A 12,844-nucleotide genomic window follows, 5' to 3' on the forward strand; every position below is an offset into this window, starting at 1 on the left:
GGTGTGTGGGGCCTGGGTCCTCCTGGCAGCCTCTTGCCTCCTCCTTGGCATGTTGGATGCAGTTCCCTGAACACTCTCTGCTCCTGCTCCCCCGCACCCCCAGACACTGTCCACACCCAGCCAGCCCTCTTCTCCTACCCTTCATGAAGGTAGCTCCTGCCCTTCCTTCAGGACCCACCTCCTTGTCCCCTCCTCCAGGAAGTCTTCCTCTGGGCTTCGCTCTGCCCCAGTGCTGAGCACTCTGAGCTGTCACTCTACTTCCCATCTGCCCATCTGTCTCCCCCACCAGACTGTGAGTTCCTCAAGGGAGGCTCAGGGTCTGCCTCATTCTGGAGTCACCAGCACCCAGGATGGGGACATGCAGAGCTGGGCTGGGGGAACCCATGGCCCTGCCCCAAGCATCATCAAGAGAGGCTCTGGTGCCCTTGCTGATGGCCCATGCTGCCAGGATCATCCGCAGGGAGGAACCGTCTTCAAGAAGAGCCCATTCTGCCCCTGGCCTTGACTCCTGCTCCAGAGGAGAAAACTGAGGCTCTGAGAGGATAGGAACTTAGCCCAAATCACTTCCAGCTCATCGCTAAACTCTGTGGCCCAGAGATGGGGCCCCCAGAGCCCCTGGGACTCTGCGGGCCCCTCCAACCAGATGCTAAGGGCCTTTGGTCCAGCTGAGGTGGCTTGTCTGTCCCTCCCAGCAGCCGTGGGCCACGGGGCAGGTCTCAGGCCGCAGCAGGAATTCCTGGCTTTGTGGCTTAGGCATCCAGCCCAGATAAGGGCAGCGTGGCCTTTGGATTCCAGCTGACAGTCCTTGCGCTCTACCCCCGACTCCCCTAAAGAAACCACAATATCAGAACAGACTTTCTGCCCACCCTCTGGGATTTCTTGAATTACTCCAACCATTTTCAACATTTTTTGTTTTCTAATTTTTTATTCTTTCCCCTCAATGTTGAAGTAGCAACAGATTTAAAAATATATCAAAGCACTTGCCAAACAGCCTCAGGAAGAAAAGCCTTTTAGCCTTTCTCATGGGTCCCCCTTTCCAGGGGTCTGTGCTCAGGCAGGTCCACGAGGGCGAGGACACAGGCGGATGGATGCCTGGGGGGAGGGTCTGCACCCTCCTCACGTCTAGCTAGAGGACCCCTCTGTGTGGCTGCTTCTCATAGGGTCAGAATTGCTAAAATGGCAGGGCTGGAAGGGACCGGGGGGCTCATCCAACCCAGGGACGAAGGTATCTCAAGTGCCAGCTCCTAACAAATGGTCATGACAGTGACTACTTGGAGCTCTGTGTTGAGAAGGCCTTGGAAGCTGCTTCCTGATTCAGCCAGAAAGAAAGCTGTTGCGGAGGAGCAGTGCTGCCCCCAGGGCAAAGGTCTTGTACCTACCCCGTCAGTTTTACCTTGGGAAGACTCAGGCCTGGGCAGGAGAAGGAATCACCTAAGGTCATCCAGAGAAGTCAGCAGCCAGTCCAGGCTGCAAGCCTGTTCTCCCAGATGCCGGCCTCAGGCTTGTCCCAGCGAGAAGGGACAGGGCCAGCAGTTACCATCTCTTGAGCACCTGCTTGGGCCACTGACTTCACAAATATCCTCTCGTTCAATCCCCAACTACGCTGTGCAGTAGGATGTGAAACCCATGCTACCGATGAGAAACAGAATCAGCTGAGTCCTCATCATCACAGATTGGAGGAGCCACTCCTGCTGAAGCTACTGCCCTTGTTCTGTGACAATAAGTGGTATCTTCCCTGCTTTGAGCCTCAGTTTCCCTCCCAGGCACTGAGAGATCTCATCTGCTATGAGAACAAATGTGATCATGGATGCGGTCACTTATATAAACCGTATGTGACTGATCATCTTACTGTTATTGTTGTTTATGGTGAGCAAGAAGAATGACTATGTACTCGTCCACCTTACAATCATGCACAGCCAGCACATATTGACTGTGTGCCAGGTGCTGCTCCAGGGACTGTGCGTGGACATCACTGCCATCATCCTCACGTCGGCCTCAGAAGGCACACGCAAGCCACAGCTAGCAGGTGGCAGAGGCAGGATTGGAACCCAGACCATCTGTGCAGGCTGTCCTCTTAACCAGAGCCCGCACCTCCCTGCTGCTAGTGCTGCTCCTCTGCTATACTGAGCACCTGCTGTCTGCCAGGCCCGGTGCTGGCCCTGTCCTCGAGCTGCTTCCAGTGCAGCGGGGAGGGCAGGACCAGCCAGGTGAAGCCCGGGGTCCTGGATCCCCTAGGATCCGGCCTGCTGGGTTCTTCTGCAGGCTGCAGGGCAGATGGCTGAGAAGGGAACAGATGTTAGGGCCAGAGGTTAAGCGCTCACGGCTGATGATTGATGACACAGCTTTACAGCCTGAAGTGGTGCGTTTTGGGGAGAGCCCATCAGGCCCCGTGGCGTCCCCACTTCCGCTGCCCCTCGCAGTCCCATGGTTCCTTCATTCCCATCTGCTGTTCGCTGACATGGTCAGCATCTCTAGTTCACACACTCGGTCACCCACCCTGTGTCCGTCCTTGGTGTGGAGGCTGGACAGGCAGGGACCTGGCCCCGGGGCAGGGGCAAGGGCAGGGGACTGAGTCAGGGAGGATTAGCAGAGTCCAGAACAGAGGGGAGAGGGTGAGGGACGAGCTGCAGAGGGAGACACCAAATTTCCATTGTCCAATTGCAGGACGCTCCCTCAAGTAGGGACCAGTTCTCTTCTGCACAGGAGACCCCCCACCCAACCCCCGGGAGCTTATCTGCCAGGCCCATCCTGAGCAGATCCAGGGTAATGTGATGGGCAGTGAGGACTTGAGAAGCATGAGGTCAGCGTGGCTGAGGAAGAAGGTGCAGGATCGATCAGGATTCTAAGCCTTCCCAGCTGTCAGGCCCCCAAATTGGTTCAAGATGGCAGGCGAAGAGGTGCTAAGGAGAGTGGTGAGTGGCTCAAAGTGTGGGCAGCTCCTCGCCGGGCTCCCTCCACAAACACCGCTTGAGGCACCTTCCCCCAAGCTGGGGAGGGAGGCAGTGGCTGGACAGACAGGTGGTGCTAGGCCTGGGAGCAGAGTCCTAGAGGCAGGGAGCGGTAAGGACGGTGGCCCAGAGCCCCCGGGTCTCACAGCAGCCAGCAGTGATGCCTGCACCAGAGCCGAGGCCTCAGCTGGGTATCCAGACCATCACCTGAGCTGGAGCCACTCCTAGCCCTGGCCTCAAGTGGACTTTCTCTCTCTGCTGCTTGGAAGAGGGGCCTGATGAGCCGCCTACTCTGTGACTTTGGACAAGTCATTCAACTTGTTAATATTTAGTTTCCTCATCTTAAAATGGAATATATTATGTTCCCCACTGACATTTGTCAAGCTGGTTAAACTAGATAATGTGGAAAGACAGTGTGGCACATAGTATGTTTTTAATTAATGGTAGTTATTTTGATAGTTGAATCTCACATGATGTAACGTAACGTAGAGTGCTTGCAGCTTTAACTCCAGGCCAGGAGTTGCAAACTGTTTGGCCTCATAGGCAAAGGGGCACTTTTTGGTGGTGGTGGTGGTGGTGCTTTGTTTTTTGTTTTTTGTTTTTTTTTTGAGATGGAGTCGCCCAGGCTGGAGTGTGGTGGCACCATCTCGGCTCACTGCAACCTCCGCCTTTCGGGTTGAAGCCATTCTCCTGCCTCAGCCTCCCAAGTAGCTGGGATTACAGGTGCATGCCACCACGCCTGACTAATTTTTGTATTTTTGGTAGAGACAGGGTTTCGCCATGTTGGCCAGGCTGGTCTCGAATTCCTGGCCTTAAGTGATCCTCCCGCCTCGGCCTCCCAAAGTGCGGGGATTACAGGCTTGTTTTTTTTTTTTAACGGTTTCCATGTGAAGGTCTTTCTGGGATGTGTGCTCTCCCCTTTGCCACAGGCCCTGCTGCTCCCCTTGTTAATCCGTGCAGTTTCATTTATTTTGCTCCCCGCCATGCTGCCTGAGGCACTGAGCTTGCCGTCCCTGCCACAGCCCTGCTCGGTTCCCTGCAACAGCCTCCTGAATTGCAGGCCTGGGCCAAAGGGGCCAGCCTGGGATGAGCTAGCCTTGGAACCCCAACCAACTGAGAAGGTAAAAGTTTCCCTTACCCCATCCATGAAAGGAGACTGGTGTGTTCTCAGATTGGTCCTTCTGGTGTAATAAGAGCACTGGTCTGGATCCATGGTAACAAGAGTGCTTATTCAGCATGTAACAGCTGCCCTGGTGCACACTGGCCAATCAGAATGGACACCACATCAGTGCAGCCCCAGGCTAGCCCCCAGGTCACACAGAGTCCATCAGTGCAGCCCCGGGCTAGCCCCCAGGTCACACAGAGTCCTCCCAGGGCATCTGCTGGATGCATGGATTTCAGAAAAAATGATGTCAATTGCTATTAAAATAAACATGGCCAGATTGAAAAAGGGATGCAAAACTGGCCACTCCCTAGAGAGATGAGCCCCGGAGAAGCCAGAGCGAGGCTGGAGGAGGCCTGGGCTCCATTCTGGGTGTAATGGCCTGGAGTGCAGGGGTCAGGTGCATTCTTTTTTTTTTTTTTTTTTAGATAAAATAGGGAACATCAAAAACTTACAACTCTTGCCATGTCTTTCTTAGGCTCCAGTCCCAGAGTAGGAGTTTATTTCCTACTCTGATTAGGGTTTCTTGGTGAAGGCATTTTGGGAGTGCTGGGCTCAGTAACTCCAAACCCTAGTTGGGTCCCTGGAGCAACGTCTGACTCTGACCTAGTGTCCCCCATTGATTTATTAGCCTCCCTGTCTTAACAAGGGTAAGACTTTAGGGGGTAAAAGGTGATAAAAGGTGGCATCACCCTGCAGGTGTCTTCTGAAGGTTTAGAATCTGAGACTAGAATGAGGCTGACTCCTCTCCTCAGTTGGGACCCTTGTTCAGTGTACCACCCATACAACCGTCCATGGCAGCCCTTCTCAGAGGTCTCCCAGGCCAGCTGCCACTCAGCTAGTGCAGTCATCTCTCTTTGGAAGCCTTCACAGTGGACACCCCAGCTCTGCTTGCATATCTCTGGGGGAGGTAGTTATTCTGTGCAAGGGCAGCCCATTGCCCTGCAGCAGCACTGCCTGTTAGAAGGCACTGCCAAGCCCTGGGCTGCTGTCTACTCTCAAGCTTCTCTCCATTCCTGGGTCACTGTCTGCTTCGGGGCCACACATAACAAGCCTCTTCTTTTCCAGAACAGCATCACAGAGATTTGAGGCAGCCTGCCCTATACATGCCCCCATCTCAGAACACACACACACACACACACACACACACACACACACACACACCCTAAGCATCCCACGCCTCTGACAGCCCCTTGCCAGTCCACCTCTGCTATCAGGGTGAGCCCCAGCCCTGGACACAGCTCTTTAGCCAGGGCCTGCAAGGCTGAACTGAGTGGAGTGGGGCCAGCACCTCCCTCATTGGGGCCCCTAAACTTTCAGTGATACAACGTTGTTCATTTTCCCTCTTGTCTTTATTTCTCCATCATCAGGCACACACAGCTCCTGGGCCATCACAACCATCTCTAGGGAGTGGCCAGAGTCCAGTGAGCCTTGTTTGATTCCCTGCAGGTGTGTATCCTGGCTCCATCACCCCCCATAACGGACTTGCATCGGGCCTCCTGCCCCCAGCGCACGACGTACCTTCCAGGCACCACCCGCTGGATGCCACCACCAGTTCCCACCACCATCTGTCCCCTCTGCCCATGGCTGAGAGCACCCGGGATGGGTATGTACACCAGGCCAGTCCTCCTCCAGGGGCAACAAGGGGGGATCTCGGGGGGAGGCAGGGAGAGCAGGTGTCCCGCACTATCTATCTGCTTGTTACTGATAATGAAAATAGCCAAACTTCAGGGAACACTGACTGCAGACTGCATTCCACACACTTTGTGTGCATGATTCCGTTGGTGCCTGCAGTAACTCTGAGTAGACCATACTGGCTTCTGAATGCCTCACTTCATGCAGCTCCTTCTCCCTACTGGAGGACCCTGGGAAAATGCTGTGGCCCCTCCCAGCGACCCCTGCATTCTGGGCTGCCACACGCAGAATGGAACCCAGGCCTCCTCGGGGCCTCACTCTGGCGTCTCCTTGCCTCATCTGTGCATTTGGGAGCAGACTGCCCACTGCGCGCACTCCACAGACGCTGGTCTGGGCCCCACACCCACCTCCAGCCACTGCAGCTGGGGCATTGCCCGGCCTGCGGGGGCTGCCTGGGAGCCTTTACTTCAGGATCACTGTGGAGAGGGGCAGCCTCTTCCTGCGCCCAGTGTGGTTCTCATTGTGGCCACTTAATTGACTGGAAATGGTGAATGTGTTAATTGCTGGACCATGATCTGCCAAAATCTGTTTTTCTTGCAAATGAGCAGAGGGAGGCCTCACAGCCCCACCCTCCTGCCCTCCCTGCTGTTTTTTGCTGATCACCTTGTCCCCGCAGACCTGGCCCCAGCACCTTCCTCCTTCCCTGCCCTTCCTCCTCCTGGCTACAGCCTTGGCCATGGCCTGCCTGCGCCTGGGGCCAGCCTGGCTTCATCGCCACATTTGTGGCCCACTGCTCTTATTATTACTGGGCTCCTCCTGCCATTCATTCACCCATTCATTCGGTGTTCAATTATGGAGCCCCTGTGGGCAGGCCCTGGGCCCAGTGCTGGTGCCTCGGATGACTCTGGCCCTGGAGATGCTTACTGTGAGAGGGAGACCTACCACACAGGGGGCCAGTGGTGTGCGGCAAGGAAGCAGAAGGGCTGTGGAGCCCAGAGGAGAGCCCAGTGGGGTGTGGCTTCCAGGAGGGTGTCAGGGAAGGCTTCCTGGAGGAGGTGAGGCTGGAGTTGGATGAGTGGAGAAGCTGGGAGGAAGGAGTAGCAAGAGTGAAGGTAGGCATGGTGAGAGCTTGGGGTGTTCTGGGAAGCATGAGTCATTGTGTGGGGTGACGAACTTGGGAGAGATGTCGCCAGGTCCAGATCCCAAGGCCTGGGATGAGACTCGACCTGAAGAGTGTTGAGCAGTGATGTGGTCAGGTTTGGGGATGAGGACGCAGGGCGGCATTGCAGGGGTGGGGTGGACTGTGCGGCACCGGACAGACAGCATCCCAAGCCAGGGCCCGGTTCAGGCTGGGGAGGGGGAGCCCGGAAGGCAGAGGAAGGCAGTGGTGGCACAGAGGCAGCGGGAGTAGGAAATCCGAGCTGGGCAGGGAGAGGAGGAGGCCTCAGGGATGAGCTGGCGGTCCAGAGGGGCTGCTGACAGGCAGGGGAAGATTGTGGCTGTGAGTGTGAGCAGAGAGCCATGAAGAGGCAGCCTGAAGGGGGTGCAAAGGGGGACCCAGAAAACCGGGCCCTCCTTGAGCCTCAGCTGCTGCTTCTGTGAAAGGCATTATAAGGCCCTCCCTGAGGAAGGTGGTGAGGGCCGTACACACGCCTGACACTGTGTGCCTCACCTGGCACAGGCTCCGCTACGATGGTCCCCGCCCCCACCCATAGCTGCTCAGGCCACCTGCTCACCCACCAACCAGCCGAAAAACATCTCCAACCAAAGGAAAATAAACCACGAAGGCCGTTCGCTGCTTGGGCCCGTGCACTCTGCTCCGCCTCATTCATCACCTGCCTGCCGCCTGCATAAGTGCCCGTCAAGAATTCTACAGTGAGAAGCAGAGTGATGACAAGACGGGACCCCGGCCTGCCCACCCCTGCCTGCGGGTAGGAGCCTCGGGTCCAGCTGCAGGAGAGAAGCGTCCTCGTGCCTGACACCAGGCCCAGGCCCAGCGTGAATGGGTTTCTTTTTTCATCCCCTGAGAAGAGAGTGGGGAAAGGGCCTTCAGCCTCCACTTCCTGCCAAAGTCAACAAGGAACGGCCACTCGTGGCTCCCCAGTGGTTTGCTGGGACGTTTAAATAGCTTGACAGAATTATCTGATTCACTCAAAAATATGCTAAGAGGGCCTGACTTCATGACCAAATTTATTTACCCTGGCTCAGAGAAGACGCCGAATAGGGTATTTTTTTTCCCAGCCTTGTGCGAGGTATGAAGCCCTCAGTCTGCCAGGCTAGTGAGGTTTTATATTAATTTTTATAGGTTCCAGTTGAAGCAAAAATATTTGATTTAGGAATCATTTGCATGACTCAGAGGAGGAGCTCCAGAAGATCTTTTTTGCCTTTTAAAGAGTTCAGGTAGAGCAGCATAGCCTCAGGCGTCATGTCTGCTGTGGAGAGAGTTGTGTTCTGTTTAATTTCACTGGCTGTGAAGGTGGCAAATGTGAATTTATGGTGGAGTGAGACAGGAAAAACAAACTTTTGAAAACACATGTTTTTTCCCCTTCATATCTGGTTCATCTTAATCCTGCAATGCTGTTAATCTCTGGGATTTGCAACTGAGAGATTCAGAAACTCATTTATTAGTGTCATTGGTTGTTCGCTGTGCGCCAGGCCCAGCGCTGGGCACCGGGTGACCGAGAAGGGCCAAGACCTGGCCCTCCCTACAGGGGCTTCAGGAAACCAGGGGAGGGCTGGGTTGTGGGTGCCCAGATGGGATGGGGATAAGGCAGCCACCACACAGCAGGCCTGCAGGAAGGAGGAGCCACTCCCCGGCCAGGCCCCAGCCCAGCTTCAGCCAGGAGAACTGGTCATGAGAACACACAGCTCGTGCACAGCTGTCCACGGTTTCTAGTGCATAGAGGAAGACACTGTCCCACTTGATCACCCCATAAGACAGACCTAAAAATAATGATGATGATAATGATAATTTATTCCTGGAGGTGTGATGGGGATTCAGCTCATGAACTTAAAACAGTGACAGGGACCCACAGTGTATCAGTGGCTGGGCCAGGGACCCAGCACCGAGGCCCTGCTTCCCCTGTCCTCAGGGAGCTCACAGTGACGGGGGCCCCACACGTGTGGATGATGACAGCAGACTGGAGGGGCAGTGGAGGGGCTGCCAATGTTGGAGGGAGCAGAGAGGAACTTGGCACGGCACAGATGCAGAGACCCCAGCCTCTGTCCAAATCTGCTTTCCCCATTTCCAGATAGCCCTGCTTCCTTCAGAGAGGCACTGATCTGTTTGTCAATACTTGGTGTCTCAGAGGGTGGGCAAGGGTCAGGAGGTCACCTGGAGCTGTGACATTGAATTCGCTGTATATTTTAATGTGGATGGTCCAACAAGCCACAAATCCAGACAAGAAAACGGGGACTCCGAGCTCTCACTGTCTCCCTGTTTCTGCCATGTACATAAATGCTTTACAGGCTGGGAGCCTTCAGCCTTGTCCCCAGAGCCCCCAAGCCATTGATCCCAAAGTCATTTTAGCCCCTGTGAACGGGGCCTAGGGGCTTAGGAAGGTAGTGTGAGAAGGGAACCTGGCCTGCAGCATCCTGTGGTCCAGGTAGTGGGCCCTCGGGCTGGGCTGGGCTCAGGGCAGCTGTGCTGCTCTCAGCCACTGCAGTCTTGTTTCAGAACATGAGCTTCCAGAGTGCACAGTCTAGAGCCTGCATCCCCCTCAGGCTCTGTATGAAGGCAGCTGGTGAGCCCCCATCACAGGAGGTATGCAAGTGGAGGAGAGATGGCCAGGGCTGGAAACAGAAGGTTCCTCAGAGTACACTGTGCAGGAAAAAAATGCCAACTTGGCCATGGGACCGACTTGCTAGTTTTTCTTCCCTTCCTCTTCATAATGATGATGATGATTGATGGAGTAGCTAAGAATGTACTGGACATCACACTTTGTCTATATTGCTTTAATGTCACCCTCACCATAACCCCTGAGATGTTGTGTGGCTGGGAGTAACTTGGGCAAAGCTCTCTGAGCCTTGGTTTTCTGGTCTGTGAAAAGGACACAAGAACACCTGTCTCCCAGGACCTGGGGCAAGTCAGGGGCTCAGTGAATGCTGACTGTGAGTGCCATGGGCTGCTCCAGGGCTCCTCGTCCAGGTGGCCAGAGTGGCATGCACGAGGCAGAGAGCCGGACACCCAGCAGGTAATGAACACTGCAGCGTGCCCGGTGGTGAGCCAGCAGCCCTTCCAGGAAACCAGGGCTCAGAGACATTGAGCAGCTTGCCCAAAATAGTTGGCCAATGGAGCAATTAGGGGTTTGAACACAGTTCTCTCAGCTGGAAAGGTTGTGCCTCTTACCTGTGTTTCTTGCTGACTATCCTAAATACCAGACTCCAAAGCTTACAGGATTGAAAAGTTTGGCTTGAACATGACCAAAAATAAAAGCTCCTCTTCTAACTATTGTAAGTCGGAGCAGGTCAGCTGGTGAGTGGGCTCCCCGTCGCTGGAGGGGTGTAAGCCGCAGCAGCCCTGCCTCTGGCCCCCACCCTCCAGACCCCTGCCTGCTGATGGGCATCTCTGTTCTCTCCAGGTTGGGGCCCGGCCTCCTCTCACCAATAGTCAGCCCCCTGAAGGGGCTGGGGCCACCGCCGCTGCCCCCATCCTCTCAGAGCCATTCTCCGGGGGGCCAGCCCTTCCCCACACTCCCCAGCAAGCCGTCCTACCCACCCTTCCAGAGCCCTCCACCCCCACCTCTGCCCAGCCCACAAGGTAAGCTCTGGCCAGGGGCCCGCTCCGTATAACCCCCCAATTCCCACTTAGGGACCCCAGAGGAACGAGGAGACAGTGACCTAGTGGGGGAGGCAGGTACTCAGAGAATGACCGGCTGGGCACTGGGGGCTGAGAGAAGCTGGGAGACAGGGGACATAAGAGGCCCAGCTGAGGGCACAGCCTGGAGAAAACTGGTTCTGAGAGTGAGGAAGAGCGTGTTCTGGACAAGGCAGCAAAGGCCCGCTGCCCTGAGGAGAGGCCAGTGAGCGGGATTGAGCGCCTGAGAGTGGAGGGAGTAGGCATCAGCCACGGGTGACTCAGGAGCAGCCACGTGAGACCATCTCAGCCACCCCTCGCCTGCCCTCCCCTCCCTGCAGGGCGGAACTGAGAATGGGGCCCCAGCCTCCTGCACCTCCTCTGCCCTGGGCCCTCCTCTCTCTCTCACACCCACAATGCCTGGACAGGACAACACGGGAGGTGGAGCGTGCAGCAAGGATGTTCCCCTCCCTGCCCTGGGCACTTCTCCTTTGTGAACGCGGCCCCTGCTACCCCCGTCTGCAGGTTACCAGGGCAGTTTCCACTCCATCCAGAGTTGCTTCCCCTATGGCGACTGCTACCGGATGGCCGAACCAGCAGCCGGTGGGGACGGACTGGTCGGGGAGACCCACGGTTTCAACCCCCTGCGGCCCAATGGCTACCACAGCCTCAGCATGCCCTTGCCTGCCACAGGTGAGCCCTGCCTGCGTGGCTCCCAGTCCTGGGCACCTGCCGAGGCTCAACCCGGTGCTGGGTGCTGCATACGTGCTGTCCTGCAGCCTTTGGATGCTTATGTGGTGGGGCCATCCCCACTTTACAGAGGGGGAAGTAGAGGCTCAGAGAGGTCCCAGGACCCCGCAGAACTGTCTGTACCTGCCTGACTGGAAAGTGCATGCTCCTTCCACAGCTTTGCGAGCCTTATGTGTGTCTGAATGCTGGCAGGTTTCTGAAGAATCGGACTGGGAGCTCATGGTTTAATTACTGCTTCACTTTATTTATTGAGCACCTACTGTGTGCCAGGCATAGCTGCAGACCCTGGGGATATAGCAGGGAATGAACAAATCCTGCTCTCCCTTTGGCAGCACAGGAGACTAGGCGGGGACAGAACCTGGAGGTCATGCTGTTCCTTCCCCACTTAGGTACCTGGTGCTGCCCTGCAGGGCCCTGGGCCTCCCCAGCTCTGCCCCAGGCTTGGCTAGAAAAGCCCAGGGAGAGGGGAGGGTGCCCGCAGCCCAGGTGGAACCAGGCTCCGATCAGCAGGGCAGGCCTAGTCAGAGCAGGGGCATCAGAAGGGAGGGGCTAGACCCTCCCTGAATTCCTCCAGCTGAGACCCACCCTCAAAACAGCCTCGGGGCCCAGGTCTAACAGGAGGTTTCCAGGGCTCCAACAAAGGGGAACCTGAGACCCGCCCCAGAGGCCCTTGGGGCAGCTTTGAGGTTGTGAGCGGGAGGGTGGAGGGACAGGTATATAGGGACAAGCACTGAGGCCTCAGCCGGGCACATACCACCCTGTGGGTCCACGTCCACACACCTGCACCCATGCCAGGTGTCTGTGTGTGCCCGTGCTTGCGGGGCTTGCACAGGTGGGTCTGGGCAGCATGCGCCCCGTGAGTGTCAGGAGCTGGCAGGGCTGCACTCTTGTGTCTGCACTCTTGTGTCTGCACATGTATTACCCCAGGTGTATGTGGATGTCCGTGCACCCCATCTGTGTGCACATTGTGTCACCCACCCCATGACTCATGGCTGTTTCCACAGACGTGTGCTTGTGTGCACGTGTGCACCTGTGTTTGAGGATTGTGCCCACAGGCCTGTGGGTAAACGTGTGCCGTGTCCACGCGGGATAGACGTGTGTGCATGGCCCCCTGCGTGACATGGGGCTCACATGGAAGACGGGTGCTCTGTGTCTGTGTATACCCGAATTGAGGTGCCCAGCACTGTGGGCTCTCCCCATCTTGTCCTCCCCACCCCCATCCAGCCCACATGGGATTTCTCAGCTGAGCAGCAAGGCTTAGAATGAATAGCTCTGAATGGAGCAGGAGGCAGCTTCCACACCCCACCCCGCCCCTACACCGGCCAGGGGAGTTTCTTTCAGCCTCCCCTCTCCCCAGTGCCCACTCCAGGCCCGCTCAGCTGCCTTCTGTGCACACCTCCCTGGTCAAGCAAAAATCACACACAGAGCATTAAATCCAGGCTGACAAGCTTCAGGGGCTGCAGGCCTCAGAACAGTTCAGCCCAACCCCACTGCGTAGACTGAGGCTCGCCTGTCTTAGGCCACACAAATGCATGACAGCAGCTCATTGGCAGG

General features: G+C 56.4%; 1 protein-coding gene across 3 annotated transcripts in view; it reads left to right on the top strand.

Annotated features, from left to right (window-relative positions):
* The window catches only part of GLIS1 (GLIS family zinc finger 1), a 236,260-nt gene that overhangs the window by 222,143 nt on the left and 1,273 nt on the right, over positions 1–12,844 (top strand). For 2 of the 3 annotated variants that reach the window (XM_009458124.5, XM_016918718.4), the window contains exons 8-10: positions 5,560–5,716; positions 10,326–10,504; positions 11,066–11,233. In XM_009458124.5, coding sequence (XP_009456399.3) covers positions 5,560–5,716; positions 10,326–10,504; positions 11,066–11,233 — 504 coding nt within the window. The remainder of the gene's footprint in view (positions 1–5,559; positions 5,717–10,325; positions 10,505–11,065; positions 11,234–12,844) is intronic. The other variant, XM_016918723.4, reaches the window with a different exon arrangement.

Source organism: Pan troglodytes, chromosome 1 (genome assembly GCF_028858775.2).
Source record: "Pan troglodytes isolate AG18354 chromosome 1, NHGRI_mPanTro3-v2.0_pri, whole genome shotgun sequence".
Taxonomy (NCBI): Eukaryota; Metazoa; Chordata; class Mammalia; order Primates; family Hominidae; genus Pan; species Pan troglodytes.